Below are 23250 nucleotides of genomic sequence, written 5' to 3'. Positions count from 1 at the left end.
GTTGTGGTCGAGAGGAAGATGAAGGATTTTATGGTTAAGAAACCTCCGTGATGGTTTGGCTGCATTTACATTGAGTTGTCGTGGGTGGCACCATCAAAGATTAAAATATCTGTAACGATTCCGAAAAGTGGCACCATAAGAAGAAGACGATCTCTTTTATTCGCCCTAAATAATGCGAAGACAAACAACTACTGATTTTACTCATCTTACTCGAAGATTTTACCCTATGGCATCTCCTTATGCAATTTGAAAACAATAATGCAACACACACAATAGCACTACGTTCTGCTTTTACACTTAAACTAGTTCGAAAGGTTTGTCCCCTTAAAATTTCTAGTAAGCCCAATATTGGGCTTGAGAAATGAGGAAAACCAACCACAGACAGTTAGTTTGTGTCGTCTTAACTGACAAGAACGACCTGTTAAAAACCGAACAGAGAGACATGTAGCTTCTCAAGTATTAAATGTATCCATTGTCATCGACCTAGAGTCAACATATAATTTAATTTTGGAAAGATGTAAACCCATATATGGGTGCCATAGCCACAAATTCATTGTTAGCCAAAACGTTATGCTGCTACTGTATAAATTTTGACGACACTTGTAAAAGTTTTAACTATATGTTTTTATATACCTAAATACAATGGTGAAGTGTTTTAACTTCTGTATGTTTTTTTTATAAAACAATAATCAGGCCGGATTTTATAAAACAATTTCTATGTAAGTTTTCTATAAATATATTCGCTAATAATGAAGATACAGCACAGTCCATTGCTAGACCAAAAATCGATGACATAGTTATGGATAAATTTCTTCTCTTATACTATCTTCTCATCTTAATACGTATCCATAGACAAAAATATATACTTACAGGATAACTAGCCTGGCCGATGAAATTAGGTTCTCCAAAAACATCTACATCTTGTACAAGGAATCTCAGCAGTGCAAAATCTGGGTTAGTTACAGTAAACTCACATATTTCTTCATTCCATTTAGGATTTAATCCGTTATCAACAATATTTTTGGTAACAAGTTTTATTCCTGAATCGTATACAGCACCGATAACTTCGATCTCTACAAAAGGACTTGCAGTTCCCTTTTTCAGCCTAGAAAAATACAAAAAGTACAAAATTGTATTATAAAATATTCTTATAGCCTGTATGAATTGATTTAACAAAACATTTTAAAATGTAATACTAACAAAAATGCTCCTTGTATACCTATTTGCTAAATTGCCAATAATCCAATATTAAATTTTATAGTTGCCTTATAGTCGCTACTAGTAACGTTTCATTGCCGACATACTATTAAATTTTATGTGAAACTTCCTAAAGTATGCTTATGTAGGTCGGCGTAACATAAAATATTTTCGTTATTGTGGCTCTGTATACTAACTTAGTTTAGTAAACGTATTCCCGTAGAAACCTATTTTTTTGTAAATACTAGCTCAACAAGCACAATATCAAGTTAAAATTGAAAGCACACCATAGCCTGAGTTATTATGAAAAAAAAGAAATTAAAGATTCCGCTCAGGGCAAGTGTACAGTGGACGCGCTAGATAACAGTAATTTAGTATTGCTAAACGACTGTAACCGATCAAAATAACAAGACCTAATGAACTTCCATCAATGGTGGATCTATCCCTTGTTACAGCCAATCTAATTGGATACACAACATGGGATCCCGTTCCCGATACCCTCGGTTCAACTGACTTACCTATAGAAATCACTAAAGACTTGGAATATCACCCATGCACAATATTCCTTCCTTAAAATCGAACGAGTCTTCAGCAAACTGGAATATCTTTAAATGTCATATAGAAAAACATTGTCTGAAAATATAACCGATAATATCACTTCAGCGGAACGTTTTGAATTCCTTTTAAAGACAATTGACGATGCTGCCTCATTTTCTATAAATATCAAAAATTCCTTTCAGCCAAAATCTCAAACTCCAGCCTGGTGGGATCATGAATACAAAAATATGATCATTTTACGAAAACTTCCACACAAAAAATTATAATTAAATACAAACAGATTCAAGCCAAAAGTAAACTTCTGTTTACAAATAAACAAAAATACTCCATCAGTAAAACTTGGAATTTTGTTAATAAACTAGTGAATAAAAATTATCATTCAAGACGGTATCCTCTATCAAATGAACTAATAAAACAGATGCTCGACAAATTTGATCCGCCATATCCGCCTATTCAGGATAACAGTAAAACTTACAGCTAAAGAAGTCTACTAACAATTTTCAACGATTGGCTTTTCAATGGAAGATATGTTGATCATATGAAAGAAATCGTTATCTGTTAAATTTTTAAACCTAATAAAGATAAAACACTCTCCTTTTCTTACAGACCGATATCATTAATGTGTAAGACATTTGAAAGACTTACTAAGACTCGGTTAGAATGGCTTATAGAACATTATCGTATTCTACCAAGTACATAATATAGATTTAGGGCTGGTGTTGGTACACTGGATGCAATATCACATGTAGTTACCGACATTCAAATAACGTTTTCCAGAAACAACTATCATGATTGTTTGTTTTTAGACCTAAAAGGCGCATATGATTCTGTTAAACCATGTTACACAAACAACTATACGATATGGGATTACCTCACAATATAGCGACTAATATTATTTATCTTTATAATAATCGTGTTATATATATTAAAGATCATTTAAACCAACTACATAGTCCTAGAATAGTTCGTACAGGTGTCCCACAAGGATCTGTTTTAAGTCCGTTATTGTTCAACATATTTTCAGCAAGTATTTATGTCATGTTTGACAATTTAATTAATTGCATTCAATACGCCGATGACATATGCATCTATACAGAGCTTAACTCGTATACTGATTGCCTGGAGGCTCTGGAATTCATCATGCAAAAGGTGAATATTTGTATAAGAAATCACGAACTGACCATTTCCCTTAACAAATCAGCCATAATGATATTCACTAGACATGGGATTCGTACGCCTGACAAAAACAAAACTGTCTGGTTTTGATATACCTATTGTCAAAGAATACAAATATCCAGGTATTCTGCTTGATTCGAAACTTTTATGGTCAAAACATGTTGAATATATAAAAAGCAGGTGTAAAAAAGGTATTAATATCCTTAAATATGTCACTAATCGTAGATAAGGTGCTGACACTAAAGTTGCACTGATGTTTTACAGAGCCTACGTGCGATCAATTGGAGACTATGGTTGCATTCCGTATGATGCCGCCAGTAAAACATATTTATTAACTGTAGACCGCATTTAGTTCAAACGTCTAAGAATATGCTTGGGCTCCATGACGTCTACTCCTTGCCCTGTTCTACTTGCTGAAAGTAACCAAATTCTTCTTCAAAATCGTCGAGAAATTATGACAATTAAACATATTCTGAAGATTAAATAATAATAATCTACTTAATCAACTGTATGAGTTATCTATTGAAAACCTCTCCAATAAATATTGGCGCATCAAAAATTCTCCTCTACTTGCTGATGCTTTCTTAGAAACTAACGAGTATTCTAATATCTATGGTAGAGAAAAAGGATTACCAATATATAAAGCTGATTTTCAGGTAATATTAAATAAACCAAGCGTCATCATACCAAAGTTCATAGAATATCCACAAATAAATTATCTTACTTAAATCCCTATTCAGTGACTATAATGATCACCTAATAATATATACCGATGGCTCCAAAAAAGAGGATGGTGTCACAGGTTGTGCAGTTTACAGTCCACATAAAAGCGAATCTTTGAGAATTAAACTCCTATCACATTGTTCAATAATATACTGCTGAAGCGGTAGCAATTGAAAAAACATTAGATTGGCTAGATTTACATAAATTAAATAAAGCAGTTACATTAGCAGATTCATTATCGGTCATTAAAGGATTAAACTCAAATATGACACAATATAAAAGAAATATTACTCTTTATGCTCTTAAAAATAAAATAGATAGTAAAGATATTACAGTTATTTGGGTAAAAAGTCACACTGGCATCAAGGGAAATGAACTGGTTGACCAGCTAGCTAAATATGCTGCCCATGTTGGATAAGGTGTACCCATATTCACGTTGGATGACTTACAGCAACATTATAACAACAGAATTTTAATAAAATAGAAACACACAGCAACGAACTCAAAAATAATCAGTATTATACTATCCACCCTACCTTACTACAAGATATTGCCTATATTTACATATGCAATGCCAAAGAAGTCGACAGTAACAATTAAACGCCTGAAAACTAATCATGGCGCATTCCCAACTCACTTGTCTAAGTTGAATATTATCCCTTCTGGGGTATGCACATGGGATAATATATCACAATGTGACATCAATCATATTCTTTTCAAATGCGATAAAGTATGAAACAGATCAGCTGTATTCAAAACTATCAGATCTTAAAATTTGGACTCCCTTATTTACTTTCCTTAGACAGTACAGAAATATATGAACTAATATGTACCATTCTCTTTAAAGTTTGTAACGATAAGACTACCAAAGTGAATTGAAATACTATTATAAAAATAATACCTCAATCAACCATGGGAGCTTATCGTCTATGCTTCGCCTAGCTCAGTATTTCAAGTGTGAGTTCGTTTTGTCTTAAACTAGGAATCAAACCTGAACCCCCAGCTGATGGCTAATAAAACAAATTTTAAATAATCATATTTATTAAAAACAGAATATTGCAGACCATAAAATGAAGCTTATTATAACTTTGCCTTCACTTATAAATTTCAATTATAAACAAAAAATAATCCCACCATTAAAGGTGATTGACAGAAAATAGGAAGGGACTGCATGAAGTTAGCACAGATGACATAGGACGTAAGCCTATGACAGAATTAGTTTTTCTCAGAATACTTAGTCTACCGGACAGAGAGAGAGAGAGAGAGATAAGGCAAATATTTATTCTACCGGAGAGAAAGAGAAAGAAAAGAAAGACAGGGCGCCAAGTACTTTTTGAAGAAAAAATAGTAAAAAAGAAACTAAATGTTAAGGAATTAATGAATTAATAAAGAAATTAAAATAAAGTAATTATTTAAATATAAATTAATAAAGATGTGACGTTTATAACGTTACAAGTTGGTTATATTGTTTAAAACAATAATCTTATATTACAATTCTGTGGCTGAAGGACTAGCTTCCAAGACAACTCCCCAAACACACACACATACACACACACCTACACACACACATACACACACCATACATTTAAGTTCTTTAAAATTTTTTTCTACAAAAAATTTGATTTTGGTAATTTTCAAAATTTGTTAAATACACTGGGATACAAAATTAACCGGACACTCAGATTTTTCCTAAAAACTGGCGTTTAAAAAGTTTAAGATGTTCCCAATTGAGTATTTAAGGCTGTTTTAGCAGTTCAAGCCAACTGCGATTTGAAATGGGCGTATCACTTACTTTTCCACACTGCTTACGCGAGACCATCTTTACTCAGTGCCGCCGGCCGACGGGTAGTTTAATGACAACAAATACATTATTCTCCATTCAAATTAGTTTTAACACGAACTAACTGACCGTACGTTCATGAGATTTGACGTCACGAAGGCGATAACGATGAAACTAAGCCCAATGATGAGTAACACGTTTCACTATTAGATTTCAGTATTTTTTTAGCAATTTTCTTTAAATTTGGAACACGCTTTTCTCGATTATTACTGGACACAGAAAGGTGAAATAAAAATCAACGATTACAGAAAAAAAAAACTCTTTCGAGTGATGGGCGTAAAAAGTTTGGTTATAATAGAACGTTAAACAGTATATTCCAATTTTTCAACAGAAGTTTCAAAAAAATAAAAAAAGTAAAACCATCAGTTTAAAGGCAACATAATTTCGAATAACGTGTCCAAATTTCGAGACATTTTGTCAGTAAATAACAGAGAAAACACTGTCCCTAGGTTTTGATGCACCGATAAAACAGCCTTAATAATAAACAAAATTTAAAAGTCAAATTTATTACAACTCAAGAATGTTACAGAGAAAAAACAATAAACGTGGCAAATAAATGGGGCAAATGGCACTACATGATCTTCCAAACATTGTTGAATATACCATTGAGCGTTCTAATTGCCCGCTTGAATTGTAACAAGTTCTGTATGAGCCTCTAGTTAAATGCCTACCCACAGCATTATACCACCTCCATCAAATTGAACTCTCGGAGTAAAACAACATTGCTGATAACTAAAAAGATGAAAAACGACAAAGCACTAGGAGAAGATGGAGTCGTAATAGAAGCTATAAAGATGGGCGGAAGTGCCTTTCTCAACCAAATAAAAATTTTGTTTAACCTTTGTCTAACAGATTGTTGCATACCGGAAACATGGAACAATTCATTAACAATTTTACTACACAAGACAGGAGACAAGGCGCACCTAGAAAACTATAGACCATTCAGCTTATTGAACTACATCTATCGAATGTTTACCCGAATAATTACAAGATTAGAAACAAAGTTCGATTTCTTCCAGCTCCGAGAACAAGCTGGCTTCCGCTCAAAATTCGGAACAAACGATCACCTACAAACAGTAAAAACCTTAATAGAAAAATCAGTAGAATATAACAGATCACTGGTACTTATCTTCGTAGACTTTCACAAAGCCTTTGATAACGTGAAATTAGACAGCATTATAAATGCTCTGAACAATAGTAGAATAGACTACCGGCTTACAAAGTTAGTACAAACAATGTACCAAACTTTTGCCGACGATATAGTACTTATTACCGAAGATCTGCGTAAATCACAACAAATGCTACAAGAATTAGAAAACGTATCTTCAACAATAGGTCTAAAAATGAACATCAGTAAGACCAAATTTATGACAAATTTGGTTCCCAGTGAACACCTAACCATCCAAAATCAAGTGGTAGAATTGACAGAAAAGTACATATATCTCGGTCATGAAATGAGAATAAGCAAGGATAATCAGTGATACCTGTGAATTTTAACGACGAATAACACTTGCTTGGACTCGGTTCACATCTTTAAGAGCAACATCCCGATAGTATGAAACGGAAGACATTTGACTAATGCGTTCTTCCTATTATGACATACGGAGCAGAAACTCACAAAAACAACAGCACTAAAAATGCAAGTGACACAAAGGCGCATGGAAAGATCGATTCTCGGCGTGACAAAAAAGAGAAAATAAGGAACGAAGACCTAAGGAAAAGAACAGGTATCACTGATGTCGTCGAACGTATAGCCAAGCTGAAATGGAATTGGGCAGGTTACATAGCAAGACTAAAAGACTCAAGATGAACCAGAAAACTAATTGACGCAAAATACGCAAAAACGTAAATGGCAACAAGACGCACACAACCGTGAAGAGTGGCGAAAAATGGGAGAGATCTATGCCAAGCAGTGAACAAAAGAGGTTGCATGATGGAGTAGCTATTTAACAATGAGGTTCCTAAAAAGATGAAAACAAAATTAAACCATCATACTTATGAACAGATACTCTTCAAATCATTTCGAACACACTGCAGGTAGCGAAAAACCGAAGACAATAGGTGTGCAAAATGTTGATAATAACAATAACAGTAATATAAGCCATAATTACTTTTAAAATTTCATAATAAATCAAATTCTATTGTTGAGAAAAATTTCGTAAAAAGCTTATTAACGACTATCTACGAAACTATAACGAGGCAAAGGTCGTTCAGCAAAAAGTTTTTGATAAAGCAACATTTAGTAAACATAATATTATACAATATTTATTTTAATTCGCAGAAAAATCCTCTAAAATAATTTGTACGATAATTTTATGACATTTATGCTTTATTGCCAAAAATTGTAATGTAGTTGATAATGTATTCTATCGTAATGTGCTAATAGAAAAAAAATGTGACGTCTGATAGCCGTAGGGATTGTGGTAAATTGTGCCGGAGTTATATAAAGGCGGGTACACATTTGCGAGCAGAACTGTTCGCGAACCGTACGCGTACAGATCGTTGAAAAATATTCTACATCGTACTGATCGCATACTTATCTCGATCCATGGAAAGCGACAAACCAACAACGAACACACATATGTGCGAAATGATTCATTTTATTTATAATTTGGGTACTGATTATGTTTCTGATTATGTTTCTGTTTTTGCTTGTTTAACAATAATCAGTTTACTGTTTTCTCACGTCTCTAGGGACACGTCATATTCATTTAATTTGTAATTAGGGTATTTATTACGTCACGTTTCTAGCTTCATGTTCAGTCAACAAAATATTTCATTTTCCGTACAAAATTTAAACCAATTAAACTAAAAACCGCGAACTCAACGTCAAAATGCGTACACATTTTGGAGACGTAGGGGAGACTAGTGTCATTTGTAACAAGAGTGATATTGGCGCAATCATTTGAGATAAATCAAAACGCACTAATATGCATAGACGGATATCTGCCTCACACCACCGACTGTAGTTTCAGAGTTGGCCGTAACCTACTGCACAAGTTAGAGTCACTTGTTTCTATCATCATCATAAAAGTAAATTTTAGTTGCGCCACAAATTGTTGATTTTTAACATCTTTACCTCCGTTTACTGTAGCTAACTTTTTCTATGAAGGGCATAATATATACAAAAATCATCTTTCTTATTTATAGGTTAACTTGGTGTTGATTGTAACACACACTGCGGTGTCGTTTCTAACATGTTACAATTTACACCTATTATACTATTATTTAATAGAGTTTAATTATTTTCTATGGAATATTTTGGTCATGTGATGAGAGGGAAAAAGTACCGATTGTTCCAGTTAATTATCCAAGGAAAGATTCAGGGCAAACGAAGCGTGGGGAGACGACGTATATCTTGGCTGCGCAATTTAAGAGACTGGTTCCAGTGCACATTTAACCAATTATTGGGGTTAACACCAATAGTTATTTATGACGAAGCAGCTAGGAAGGAAATAGATACTAACCAATCTATTAGAAAAGTAACTAAAGATTATGGTATGTGTCACGATTCTTTATATCGCTATGTTAAATCGTTAGCTGAAAACTCACAATCTCTGGTTGGATACAATCCTCACAACAGAGTATTTAATGACGAAATGGAGTTACAGCTTGCTAAATACTGCGAAACTGCTGTATATTTGTATTTCGGACTTACCACAAAAGATTTACGCAAGTTAGCTTTTTAATTTGCAAAGTGTAACAGACTGCCCTGCCCAGAAAAATTGGACACGACTGAACGTGCAAGTGAAGATTGGCTTATTGCATTCATGCGACGAAATTCAAATTTAAGTCTTTGTACACCTCAAGCTACTAGCCCTTCACGAGCAATGAATTTTAGTAAAGAAAATGTAAACTTTTTTAATAAATTGTCAACTAAATTAGACAGATATAATTTTGAGCCTTACAAGCTATCCAAAGTTATAGCTAGAAAAAAAACTAAGCAAGTGGGGAATACCGTACCTCCAATGTTCGTCTTCACACGGTTACGTTTTCAAGACCACTTTATTAGAGATGGACCAGTTGAGTGTATAGGAACTGGAAATAAGTCTGGATGGACGCAAGATAATGAATTTCTTGTTATTACGAAACACGTAAAATCAAGTGAAGCCAATAAAGTGCTTGTATTGCTAGACAACCACTAGTCTCATATTTCAATTTCTCTGATTGAATTTTGGAGAGCTAATTTCATTACTCCACTTTCATTTCTGCCGCACACTTCACATAGGCTTAAACCTTTAGATAATAAATCAGTGGATGAAAAACAATGCTGAAAAAAGAATGACTATACGATTGGTCTTCAATTATGAGAACATCATTTCCTTTGACCACTATGCCTGTCAATATTCTTGCTGGTTTCTCCTGCACTGGTATTTGGCCTGTCAATCAAGATATTTTCCAACGATAGTGATTTTACTGCATCAACTCATAGACCGTAACTCATAGACCTCTATATGAAGAAACCATAGAAATTAATCAACCTGAACCACCTACAGTTCAAGACAACAGTCACTTGAAAAGTCAACCGGGTCCATCCACTACCTTGTCACCTAAAATACACACTATTCCGTCAGCCAAGCCTAATAATCCAGCTGTATTTATTTCGCCTCAAGATATTAAGCCACTGCCGAAAGCATATCTAACCAAACTCAAAAAAGAAGGAAGAACGAGACGAAAGGCAGCTATATTCTGACTGATACACCAGAGAAGATGTTGATTGAAGAAGAAAATTCGAAGAAAAGGGACACCTTCAAGCGTAAAGTTCAGGTTGAACATAATCTAAAGACAAAATCTTTGCAATTAAAGAAAAATATCAAAAAGAGAAAAGCAGCCCTGAAAGCAACCGAAAAAGAGTCTTCCAATGAGGAAGTTTTGTGCTTGGTATGCGGTGGTCCATATTCATCAAGCTCCGAAGATTGGTGGTTAGTACAATGTCGAGAATGTAAGCACGTTACCCATTTAAACTGTATAAACAAAAGCCCATTATACATTTGCTTTAATTGTAAATCTGACTGTGATTAGTGTTTTCTCTTTAAAAATATGTTACCAGCATTTGTTATTGGTTTTATTTCGAACGCTTACACATATTCTTTTCTGTCATTGTAGTATTAAATATATTTTTTACTACTTTCTATTTAATTTATTTACTCTATGGGTTAATTTCTCTAACAATCAACACCAGCAATCATTTCTGTAATACTTAACCAGCTTTTGAGCCAAAGATACTGTGTAATAGACTCCCTAGTATAGGCTAGAATAAATTAAAAATTTCAAAAACTTCAACTGACTCAAAAAAACAATTTGTGAGATTTGTAACAACCCACACCAGTCTCCCCCACACACACGAAAGGCACAATCGAAAATGTTAAATCAAAACAGCATTTGCTTGTTTAACAAAAATAAAAATATGTACAATAATCAGTTTACTGTTTTCTCACGTCTCTCTAGGATGGAACACGTCATTCACACAATGTCGATTTGATAAGACTTTAGATAAGATAAGAGACAATAAAAATGTTCGCTGCGTCTAGTAAGCGCCGTCCAAACTGAAAGCCGAGCTTCCTTTGAAGTCGTGAAATAAACCGCAACAATTTGGTTCGCGACGAGTCACGATGAAACAGTACGCAAGCGGTTTTTTCTGCCGTACACATTAACGAATATAGCGCTCACAAACGGTTCGCGAACAGTTCTGCTCGCAAATGTGTACCCGCCTTTAAATTATACAAGCCCATAAACTACGTTTTCTACCTGTTTATATATTAGATTATTAGCATACGAGCTTAAAAAACAAGGACATAAAGTACTTACCTTGCCTCCCTATCATCCGGAGTTAAACCTTATGGAAAAATATGGGCTTTAGTAAAAGGTAGAGTGGCAACTCATAATACAAAATTTAAAATAAATGATGTTAAAAATAGCCCAAAAACAACATTTTCAGAAGTGTTAATAGAAAAATGGAGAATGGACTGATATATGTGAACACATACAAAAATATGGAAACACTCACATCGAAAAAGAACATTAAATTTATTGGACACTACGTTCTACCACTTTGTTGACAATTTGTTGTTAATACTTGTTCATCCGAAGAAAGCCTTTCTGAGGATGAAGATAGTGATTCAAATTCAGGAATAGAGATCTTAGAATCATAATTAAGGCATTAAATTCATATTTAGACAAATAAATATATTATTTAAGTAGTTAAAATAAACTACTTAATTATTTTTTTGTATCGTTGAAACCCTTCTTTCGTGGTAATGTTAATAAATTGTACGTATTGAGAAATTTGTTATTTATTTAAGTACTCCTAATATTTTACTCACCATAAAAAAATGACTATAAGCTTAGTAATGAATAGAAACTATGAAAATAAAAATTAACAAATTCATTCTTCAGTTTAATTGAATATACTTATGAAAAATTATTTTAAATCTACCTGTTTTCGCCTGCCACTGGTAGAAATCGTCCGCCCACCGGCGCGGGGCTACAAACTATGTCACATTCCCAAACTTAAATGTGTTGCACTATACCATTGATTATAAACCACCCACTAGATAGCTCACCTCGTGGTAACCGAAAGACGTATCAACTAGATGGCGTTACTCGAAAAACGTATCGAGATTTCTCATTCTCTCTCTGACTTGCGAGGAGGTAGGAGTAGTGTCAGGGCCGAACTTACCCTATAGGTGTATTATCTGTGACAAGTGTTGTGACAAGTTATAGCGGAATTTAAAAAAAAGGATTCACAACTTAGATAAAATGGCCTCTGTAACGCATAAGTGTGTTTACGCGGGATGTTTTGGAAGAAATGATGGAACAAATAATAATATATCTTTCTTTAAATTTTCCCTGAACGACGTAAAGCGCACAAAAATTTGGCAAAAAAACTGCGGGAATATTGATATTATATTGATGGATATCAGTAACCTGAAACAGAGGGTAATTTGCCCATGTTTGAATTGAAACTGAAACCTATGTGACTAAGCATATTTTATTAACTACTAATTGGCTTGAAAGCTGTAAAGACCATAAAAGAAAAATTATAAAATTCTTGGTAAAAATCAAACTTTTAAAAACTTGTCAGTGGTATAACGTTAATGAAAGCAAACAAAAAACTAAAAGGGAAAAGATTCACAGAAAATTACTTATTTTCGATAAAAGTAAAGGTAAACAAACTTTAAAAATGCAAAAATTCGTCAAATAAACAGCAAAAAATTCAACAGACTGACAGCCATAAACCAGAAACGTCACAAATTGTACTTAAAATAAATATGAAAACGTCTTTTTTTCTACCTATATCTTTGATATGGGTAAATCTAAACTATATCAATGTACTGAGTCTAGTGCGTTCATAAAAATAACATGTGTTTTTACTTACTACCAGGCGGCAGCTGGTTTGTCTTTAGTTTCATGCGTGGAAGAGAATGATGCTAGATCAAAAGTATGTGTTTTATCTCGCCAGGTACTAATGACGCACGGGTAAATAATCGTGGACTCAACTGTATGTTAAACTACACTATTAGCTTTAGTTTCTATATACAGAAAAATGTATTATTGATAAAAACTTGCATGCCCTAAAACTCAAAATGAAAGAATCAGATGTCAAATAGTCAAAGTCGTATACCAAGTTTGTTAAAAAAGAGTAATATACCTTCATTTTTATAGCACTTTCATATAAATATGAACGTGGTTTTTAATTGTTCTCGACTTTTAATAATAAAATGTTTCAATATTGTCAATAATGAAAGTACTTTTTGAGAACAAGAAATAATAAATATTTTTTTTTCTAAAATTTTAATTTTACAATCTTAGTTTGAAAAGAAGTAACATTCAAATATACTTATTTACTTTGTTTTGAAATATGTTCTAATTAGTGATGTTTTAAACTTTCTAATCCTGTCCGTTTATCAGCTTTTACCTATTGTTCCTAGGCAGATGGCCCTCAACTATTTATATGTTGGAAATTCCCTCTCATTTTATCAAGATATGTACTTGTGTGTTTGTGTGTGTGTGTGTGAGAGAGAGAGATGGCATTAGACAAAAAATCTTTTTGCCACAGAAAATTGTTATAAGGATGTTTAAATTTTTATTTTAGAATCGTTTATAAACTTGATTAGAATATTATATATAGATTTGTCAGAATAAGATAACAGATTGCTGATGTTAACTGGTAGGCTAATATTGAGATCAATTAAACCTAAATATAGGCTTCGAGTCTGTTCGCTATGATTAGGACAATCGAAAAATAAGTGGTTCAAATCTCCGACGGATTTACCATCACAAGGACAGAAAGGGGTTTCATAGATTCCAATCCTATGTAGATGCTCTGGAAAGAGGCCATGGTTAAGTTTTAACCGGGTTATTAACGAAGAATGTACTTTATTATAGTTAAAATTAAAATGGGGAATATTTTTTGGTAAGCAGGGATGAATAGAAAAGAAATGGTTTCTTGAAGTCTTCTGAACCTCTTTATATTTTGACATCCATCTTTCCCTGCCAATACTCCTGATAATAGAAACAAGATCTTTAAAGTAGTAAAAATTTGTAATTTCGGATATCTCAGATGTATTTTTTGCCATACCATCCACTAATTCGTTTCCAATTACTCCATTATGGCCTTTAACCCAGAGTAAAGTAACTGTTTTTTTTTGTGAATTTTAGATCATGTAATAATTTTTTGATATCAAGTATAATGGAGTTTTGAAAATTATCCAATGGATGGCTACGAATAGCTTGTAATACTGCCTGAGAATCTGATACTATTACGATGTTCTCACAATAATTAGTGACACACCAAGTTAGTGCTTTCTGTATAGCAGCAGCCTCGGCTGTAAAAATAGAACAACATTCAGGAATTCGATATTTCTCAACGTAATTGCTGTTTGAAACAAAAAAAGCGAAACCAGTACTTTCAACAGTTTTTGAACCATCTGTATAAATTATTGTTAAATCTTTCCCTAATTTGCTTAGTATGGATTTGAATATCATTTTAGTTAAAATTGGCAAGTCTGAATAAGAGGGCATTATAATGGTTGGTTTGTCTATCAGAACTTCAAAGTCTTGTATGTAAAAAGGAAATTTTGGTAGCTGTAATATATAAGATTTAAATGAATTCGTATCGATAAAAGATTCTGCAAGAGGAGAATTTTTTATTCTCCAATAAGAATTTGTTAAATTTTCTGTCAAAAGTAAACCTATTTTGTGAACCATAGTTGTATTAAACGATCTGTATGTTATTAGACGTTTGTTGGCTAACATTTGCCTACGTATGTGTAAAGGTGGTTCCTTTATTTTTAAATTTTTATTGATTTAAATTGTATTCCGTCAAGAGTTAATATATTTGTTTTGAATGTTGAACCGTAAAGAATACAACCGTAATCCAGAATGGATCGTATGTGAGATCTATAAAACATTAATGAGATATTTTGATCTGCACCCCATCTTTTTTTAGAAACGAAACGCAGAAGGTTAATTCCACGCTCGCACTTTTGTTTTACGTACTTTATATGGCTGGACCACAAGAGTTTTTTATCTAGGATCATGCCTAGATACTTATACTCTTCTGCTAAGGGGAAATTATAATCACCTATCTGGCATTTGCCTGTGACTTTTTGTCTACGTCTAGTGAAACATACAATCGAGGATTTTTCTTGTGATATATTAAAACCCATTTGTTTCACCCACTTATCTATGTTACTAAAGCTAAGTTTTAGATTCAACATACAATCTTCATAGGATTTATGGCTGGTATATAAACGTATATCGTCTGCATATTGAATTATTTTGCATTTTTCATCCATCAAACCATGCAGATCTGCAGTATAAACATTAAATAATAAAGGACTTAGAATTGAGCCTTGTGGGAGACCGTGTTGGACCGTGTAATACATTTCTATGGTCCCGTAAGTATATTTTTCTATTCACATACAAATTTATTATATTTACAGACAATCTTTTATCAATACCACACCCCACCTTTTTTGAATATAATATATCCAAATCAACCACGTCATATGCACCCTTTAAATCTAGAAACAAACATAGCATAAATTCGTTTTTTGAGAAACAGAGTTGAATATCCGTAACTAAATGTATGAGAGCATCAATGGTACCTCGACCTCTACGACATCCATACTGTGAGTAGGGAAAAACTGAACTACTTTCAATAAAATGTTCTAATCTAAATTTTATAAGCCTTTCAAAGGATTTTGTCACACATGATAATAAAGAAATGGGTCTATAAGATGATGGAAGTTCTGGGTTTAAGTTAAATTTGAGTAAAGGACATATGATAATATTTTTTAAAGTATCGCAATATTCTTGTTTCAACCACCAACTATTAAAGATTTGTAAGAGAACATCTTTAGCATTTGACGGCAATTTGTCCAATATCTTATAAGTAAAACCGTCTAAACCGGGGGCTGTATTTCTGCTTTTTTTTGAGTGCGAAATCAAGTTCTGAAGGAGTAAAAGGTTTTGACATGGAATCTATACTAGTATTAAAACGAAAAAATTTTTTAATCCTACCAACATTACCAGAGGTAGATGAAGGTGCAAGTTGGTCAAACATCTGTTTAATGAGATTTTCAGAAAGTTGAGGTTTTTGTTGTACTGATAGTTATTGGAAATTGATCTGACGGTTGACCATATTTTTGAGAGAGGTGTGCTTTTGTTTAGACTATTTAAATTTATCCAACTACTTTTTTTCTTTGTTTTAAATAATCGTCTGGTTTGGGCTGCTATATTTTTATAGTTTATGTAATTATTATGGTTACTTTGGGTTCGATACGCTTTCAATGCTTCTGATCGTTTTTTTATTATGAATGTACATTCCTCATCCCACCAATAAGGCTTTGGAATTGAAGGAGTAAAAGGTTTTTTTAAAGGCATAGATTTGGAAGCAGCTAGAGAGATAGTCTGAAAGAGTAGGGCTGTCTTCTCATCGTTAGAAAGATTATTAGATGATAAAAATGTGGATAATTGTTTTTCTAAATTTGTCTGAAATAGCTTCCAGTCAGCGAGGCAATCGTTCCATTTTGTTGATGGATTAATTAGGAATGAAGTAGGATTAATTTTAAGCTCTATTTTAATAGGAAAATGATCGGATCCCAATGTGTCGGGATATACTGACCAGTTTATACGATTTGTTAATGAGGCTGAGGTGATAGTCAAATCAACGGCAGAATGATTACCACTCGCGGCGATTCAAGTAGGTGTTCCGTCATTTACAGAAACTAATTCGAAAAAATCCATGCTTTCGACTAATATTCTACCATTACGGTCATCCGGGATCGGACCCCACATGTAATGGTGGGCATTAAAATGACCACAAAAAACTGTTTTATTATAATCGAATTGTTCAAATAAATGTATCCAATCAGTCTTTTCTACTCTGATGTCAGATGGTTTATATATAGACACAAAAGATATATTAATTTTGTTAAGTAAGACTGCACACACTTCTATTCCGGTATTAAAATTATAGTTAATGTTAATAATTTGATAATCAATGCCCTTTAGTATGAAAATGCCTACACCGCCATAGCCACTTTCACGGCATTTTGAAACAAAATTATACCCTTTTAATTTAAAGTCCATTTGGTTTTTCAACCAAGTTTCGGATAAAATAATAATATCTACATGAGAATTATTAATATAATTTATGAGATTATCCCTATTACTTACTAACGATCTACAATTCCATTGTAAAATATTTAAGGAAGATTGAGTAGGTTGACTGTGCATTTGGAAATTAATAATACGAGTGAATGCTTTCATTGTCACTCGTAGCTAAATTATCCGTTTCTGTGTTATTACCTGTTTCTTCTAAATTATTATCTAGAAATAAGTTTTCTCAATTCATTTTCCAAATTGCATATAAGTTGAGATTGATTATTGGTATACAGAAGTTGATTAATATGAGATGTGACAAGTAATATAAGTTTCTCTTTATAGTCAATAAATTCGTCCCTGTAGGGATTGGGTATTATAGGATTAGATTATAGGATTAGATTAGATTAGATTAGATATGTACTTACATGATTCATTTTTAACGTTGGTAGTTTGTGGTATTTTGTCAAAGACAAAAACGATTGCATTTGGTACTCACCACTACTTGCTTTTAAAACCTCGATGACGTAATTCCAGAAAGTCCTCATGTAAAAAGTATGCGATCGAATAGTAGATCATATTGATTTTAGTTCACCTCTATACAATTTCTTATTGGATACAATAAGGATATAATTGACTTCTATATTGCCATTTATAGATAAATTGTCAATTTTTTGTAGAACAATGTTACTATCAGAACAAAATTTATATATTCTTCTTGTCGAAGTTCCTTCTCCTATCGAAGGCATACATATAGAAAAACATAGGAAAGAAGAAAAGTAATTCTAAGCAACTTTTGTCACATAGAATTTTTTCACTAAGTTAATAGTTTTCGAGTTATTTGCTAGTAAATATGTTAATTTTTTAACCAAAAAAAAAACAAATTTTTAAATGGTTTTTTGCAAATAATTCAAAAAGTAAATTTTATCGAAAAAAAAGCGTTTCCAGCAAAAATATAGCTTCTAAAAAAAAAAAAAATGGTATATGTATGAACTCTCTAGACCCAGTAGAAGCAAAGTTGTAACTAAAGAAAAATAGGTACATATCTGTCAAATTTTAAAGCGAATATTTCAACGTGAAATAACTAAAAAATGGTACACTTTTTGGGGAAATATTTTAGTTTGCATCAATTCTGGAAATTAATTTGTTTAAAAAGTTACAAAAAAGTTATTTAAATGAGATGCAATTTATCACTGCGAATTTTATTATGTATTTTATATTTTGTTATTTTTTTGTAGTGTATTTATAAATAAATAATTTTGAGAAAACCTCTACCGTAATCAATTTTTAGCGTTTTTTCTGAAGTAAAATCGGAATTCCATAATATAAATTACAAGCACGTTAAAATTATTTGTGAAAATGCTGAATGCCATCCTTATATTGTCGTCTATTGCACTAGACAATGGCCGGAGCAGGCAACTCAAATTTATTTTTCAATCTTGGCAAATATTTAAATTAACGTCGCCACTATACAGTCAGGTAGTACTTAGGCGTGAGGGGCAAAGAGGTGTAAGTGGGCGGAGTTTAACACTGAATTCGTTTTTACCTTAGAGTGAGGTAGAGATAGTTCAAACACTCCTGACCATGGAGCTGCGCGAAGGCGGAGTCAAATTCACTTAAAGGCAGAAAGATTCAATTGTAAGTGGAATTATACAGTGCATAGTACAATGCGTTTCGCATGGAAGTGGGGACTAAACCAAATTTCGTCTACTGCGCCGTGGTCAGGAGTGCTTGCACTATCTCTATCTATGGGTGGTTTATAATCAAAGACTATACCGAGCGCTAAGAAGTATTCACTTCAATAATGCAAAAAAAACAAACTACATATATTTAAAAAGTAATTTCAACATAAAGTCTACAAATACCTGCAAAGATGTCGTCCTGCAATTACTCTTATTGCAATATTTAGGGGTTCGACACCAACCAATGTATTTTTCTCATACGGATCGAAATAATCATGCAACATAAAGGTCGGCTTTAACAGATACCCACAATTTCCATTGTCCCTGAATTTAGCCTGGTTAAGTTGCATGGGCTTTCCTCCTGTTTGAAAGTTTAAAGCTACCATTTGGGAACCACAGTTCCAAATGTTAATAGGATTGTAGTTGGAAGAATCAATTCTTTGGCCTTTAGGATATACCTATAAATTAAAATTTGTGTTAACAAAATATAAACATTGTGATCAAAGGTGTAGATATCATTAATATTGTAGCAATTTTTTGATCCACAAAAAAATTTCATAAGGTTTTTATTTAGAACTTTGGAATTGTGCTTTAGATTTTAGAACAAGAAAAATCCTGTTGTTTATTTACATTCCCAGCTGCATCTAAGAGATCAATCGCTATATTTCTTTATTTGATATTTACTTTGTCCATCTTAAAGGAATTTAAAATAATTTATTTTACGTTTTTAAACACATTGGTTGACACCAATAAAAGCCGTCGCTTCGGCGTCGATAAAAAGGACTAGAGTTGTAAGAGAGTGAAATACCGTCATTCTTTCTAGAAGTATGAAGTGGCCATAAAAATGAGATCTGAGTTCCAATATGCTGATAAAAATAAAGTGCTCAGTTGCAGTAAAGTTAACTTCTGGTTTGTGGTAAAACTCTTTTTATTCTTTTTGTTTTTCTGCTAAAGAAAACTAATAGAAGCTGAAATTTTCTACGGAGACAGATGAAAAGCGCTTTTTTTAAATTTTCAAACAAACAATGTAACTCTTCAGTATCCGGTGCAGTGTTAAGACCTACCACTGTATTTGAGATAGGATATATCTTTTTTTTTGTAAATTTGTATGTAGAATGAATTAAGAGGTAAATTCTTCTACATACATATCATGATGTAATAATGACCGAAGTAAATACTTATTTTTTTTTAAACATTTATTATAAAGCTAATTTTGATATACAATATTAACTCGGTTGTTAAGGGAAAATTAAATCATTATAAAGTATAATATTCTAAAACTGCTTTCTTGTGGCATGTGTTAAATATTATGTTTTTATGGGCCTAAGTCACAATTATTGATCACGTTTTTAAATTTTGTTCTGAAGCTATTTTCTTGGGGCATCTTAAAGCAATTATTTTTTTAAAGGGAATAAGCTACAATTGAAGAGTAAAAATTGATCTACTTGATATTGTTACGATAGATAATGACACATCATATGACTCAAATATTTATTACTAATATCCTTATTCACTCGAGTGTTTTCTAGTAAGAAGATCGACGGGTCTCCCTCGGCTAAAAAAAAAACATTACGGCGTGACCTTCCAGTCTTTTCGCCAAGGGTCAGGAAGGTCGACATCCTTCGACGAATTTCTAGATGTATGGGTACCCTCCGATATGAAAAAAATGTTTTTGATGGAATTCCTTCGATAGAAGGTCATCGATTCTTCGCCGTAATTCTCGATTAACGGTTATATATATATATATATATATATATATATATATATATATATATATATATATATATATATATATATATATATATGAAAATTACTTAGTTCTCGGGAAGAACCGCGTTGAGAATTTATTACTCGACGTTTCGGCACCCATTTTGGAGCCATTATCAAGAGTGATACGGTTCGGTTCGGGGTCTCAATCTGCCTACTCCCCTCACTCGAGACGTACCAGTATCGTGTTCTGTATTGCAAGAACTGTCTCTCGGCACTGAGGTCTCAATCTGCCTACTCCTCAGTGTCGAGTGACAACCGGTCTTACCCTGTGTGGCTGCTTTTATACTCGCTGTATGCGCGCGGAACGGTATGCGCTGACGTGGTATGAACTGACGTGGCCTGAGCGGTGTGGGCGGGAGGTCACTGAAGCAGGGGTCGCCATGTTGCCGGCAATCGTTTCGCGTCATCGCGCGTGTTTAAGCTGTTAGGCCGTTTTTCGATTTCGATAGCTTCACGAATGATTCTCGATTTTAAGGAGCGGATGGGGGCGATGGTTTTTGCTTTTTCGAAATCTATTTTGTGGCCTGTTTGAATACGATGTTGGGCTAGGGCTGAAGTAGTATCGGAATGTTTGACAGATATAGAATGTTCGTAAATACGGTTATGGATTCGTCGGTTTGTCTGTCCGATGTATGTACGTGGGCAACTGGAACAGGAACTAGAACTAGAACAGGGTATCTCGTAGACATCATGGTCTTCATTAGGGATTTGGTCTTTTACGGATCTGACGAGATTGGACAACTTGGAGTGAGTAGTGAAGATGGTTTTGATATTTAGAGGAAGAAGAGTTCTACGGATCTTGTCAGTGACACCTTTAATAAAAGGTAGAAAGATTTTGGGTTGATCCGGCGGCAAGGTTTCTTTTTTGGATGGAATGGGGTTTAGATGTTTTTGAATGCTCTTATTGTTTTGGGTTTTACATGTAACACTTTAAAAGATTCCACTCAAAATACGGAGTTAGAAAGGTTTCTAAGAAAAGAACTAAGGGAGTTTGAGAACATAACAGGACCCACCAACTTAATAAGACACGAAATAAAATTGAAGAAAAAGTGCGATCCAGTCAAGCAGCCTTATAGGCGGCACAATCCCGCAAAGCTACAGATCATCAACCAAGAAGTGGACAAGATGTTAAAAGAAGGAACCATCGAACCCTCCACAAGTGGTTGGAGTTCACCGATTGTACTAGTTAGGAAAAAGGATAACTCGTACAGATTTTGCATTGACTTTAGAAAAGTCAACGAACTATCAGATATATAATATCGGAAATTCTGGATAGACTTAAGGAAGCAAATTTTATATAGACCCTCGATTTGAAACAGGGATATTTTCAAATACCCCTAGAAGAAACAAGCCGCCCAGTGACAGCATTCAGCGTACCCGGAAAAGGCCATTTTCAGTTCAAAACCACCCCATTCGGACTGCATTCCGCAGGAGCCACTTTCCAAAGCCTACTGGATAAGGTAATACCTCCCGATATGGAATTCGCGTTTGCCTACTTGGATGATATCGTAGTAATATCTAAAACGCTTCAAGAGTATTTAAATCACCTACATGAAGTCTTCCGAAGACTGAAAGAAGCCAGATTACAGCTGAACTTCGAGAAATGCACGTTTTGCCAGTCAGAACTCAGATACTTAGGACAGCACCGAGAAATGTGCGTCAACTCCGCCGGTTCCTAGGAATAACATCATGGTACCGCCGATTCATACAGAACTATTCGACAATAGCAGGACTGCTAAACATGCTTCTGAAGAAGAAGATAAGATAGAAATGGACCGGTAAGCAGGAAAACCCGTTTGAAGAGCTAAAATCAAAACTTACATCGGCCCCAGTATTAGCACGCCCCGATTTTTCGAAAACATTTTATCTGCAAACAGATGCGTCGAACTGTGGACTTGGGGTTGCACTAACACAGAAATACGACAGCCAGGATAAAGAAATTGCATATGCTAGTCGAACCCTCACACCAGCCGAGACAAAATATTCCACAACGGAAAAAGAATGTCTATCCATCGTGTACGGGATAAAGCAAATGAGGCCATATATAGAAGGATACAATTTTAAGGTTATATCAGACCATCAGTCCCTCAAATGGCCGAAGAACCTTAAAAACCCGTCAGGTCGGTTAGCCAGGTGGAGTTTAGAACTGCAACAGTACGATTTCGAGGTAATATATAGAAAGGGAGTCCTCTAAAAGGTAGCAGATGCTTTGTCACGACAACCACAAGAAAACCAGAGCGAAGAACCAGAGTCGGAATTATTAGCATCAGAGCTGGAATCATGCAGTTGGTACGATAATTTATATAGGAATGAACTCCAGAACCCAGACGATTTCCCGGATTTACAAATATCAAACGGGAAATTATATAAACACGTTTGGAGCAGCCGTAATTTAGCCGACCCAGAGTTTAATAACCCATGGAAATTATGCGTACCAAGATATACAAGGAAACATATTTTGGAGGAAAAGCATGACTCGACCACAGCAGGCCACTTAGGAATTGCAAAAACAATTTGCCGAATAGCGCAAAAGTACTATTGGCCTAAGATGTTTAAACAAATTGCAGACTACGTTAGAGCCTGTACGAAGTGCCTCCAATATAAACCGTCTCAAATGCAACCAGCCGGGAAAATGCAACGTCCACTGTAGAAAAGCCTTGGCATACTGTCTCAGTTGATTTAATGGGACCATTC

The 23250-nt window shown here is 33.9% G+C and overlaps 1 protein-coding gene across 3 annotated transcripts in view; it reads right to left on the bottom strand.

Annotated features, from left to right (window-relative positions):
* LOC140450190 (1-phosphatidylinositol 4,5-bisphosphate phosphodiesterase gamma-1-like) overlaps window positions 1-23250 on the bottom strand; it is a 196276-nt gene that overhangs the window by 42962 nt on the left and 130064 nt on the right. For all 3 annotated transcript variants that reach the window (XR_011951982.1, XM_072543651.1, XM_072543649.1), the window contains exons 13-14: window positions 18970-19244; window positions 871-1105 (exon numbers count right to left, since the gene is read on the bottom strand). Coding sequence is in view for 2 of the 3 variants with exons in the window: in XM_072543651.1 (XP_072399752.1) it covers window positions 871-1105; window positions 18970-19244 (510 nt within the window). In the remaining variant the exon portion in view is untranslated. The remainder of the gene's footprint in view (window positions 1-870; window positions 1106-18969; window positions 19245-23250) is intronic.

Source organism: Diabrotica undecimpunctata, chromosome 9 (genome assembly GCF_040954645.1).
Source record: "Diabrotica undecimpunctata isolate CICGRU chromosome 9, icDiaUnde3, whole genome shotgun sequence".
In the NCBI taxonomy this organism is placed as follows: domain Eukaryota; kingdom Metazoa; phylum Arthropoda; class Insecta; order Coleoptera; family Chrysomelidae; genus Diabrotica; species Diabrotica undecimpunctata.
Note: the sequence above shows the minus strand (reverse complement) of the source record. Positions and strands in the feature narration are given on the sequence as shown.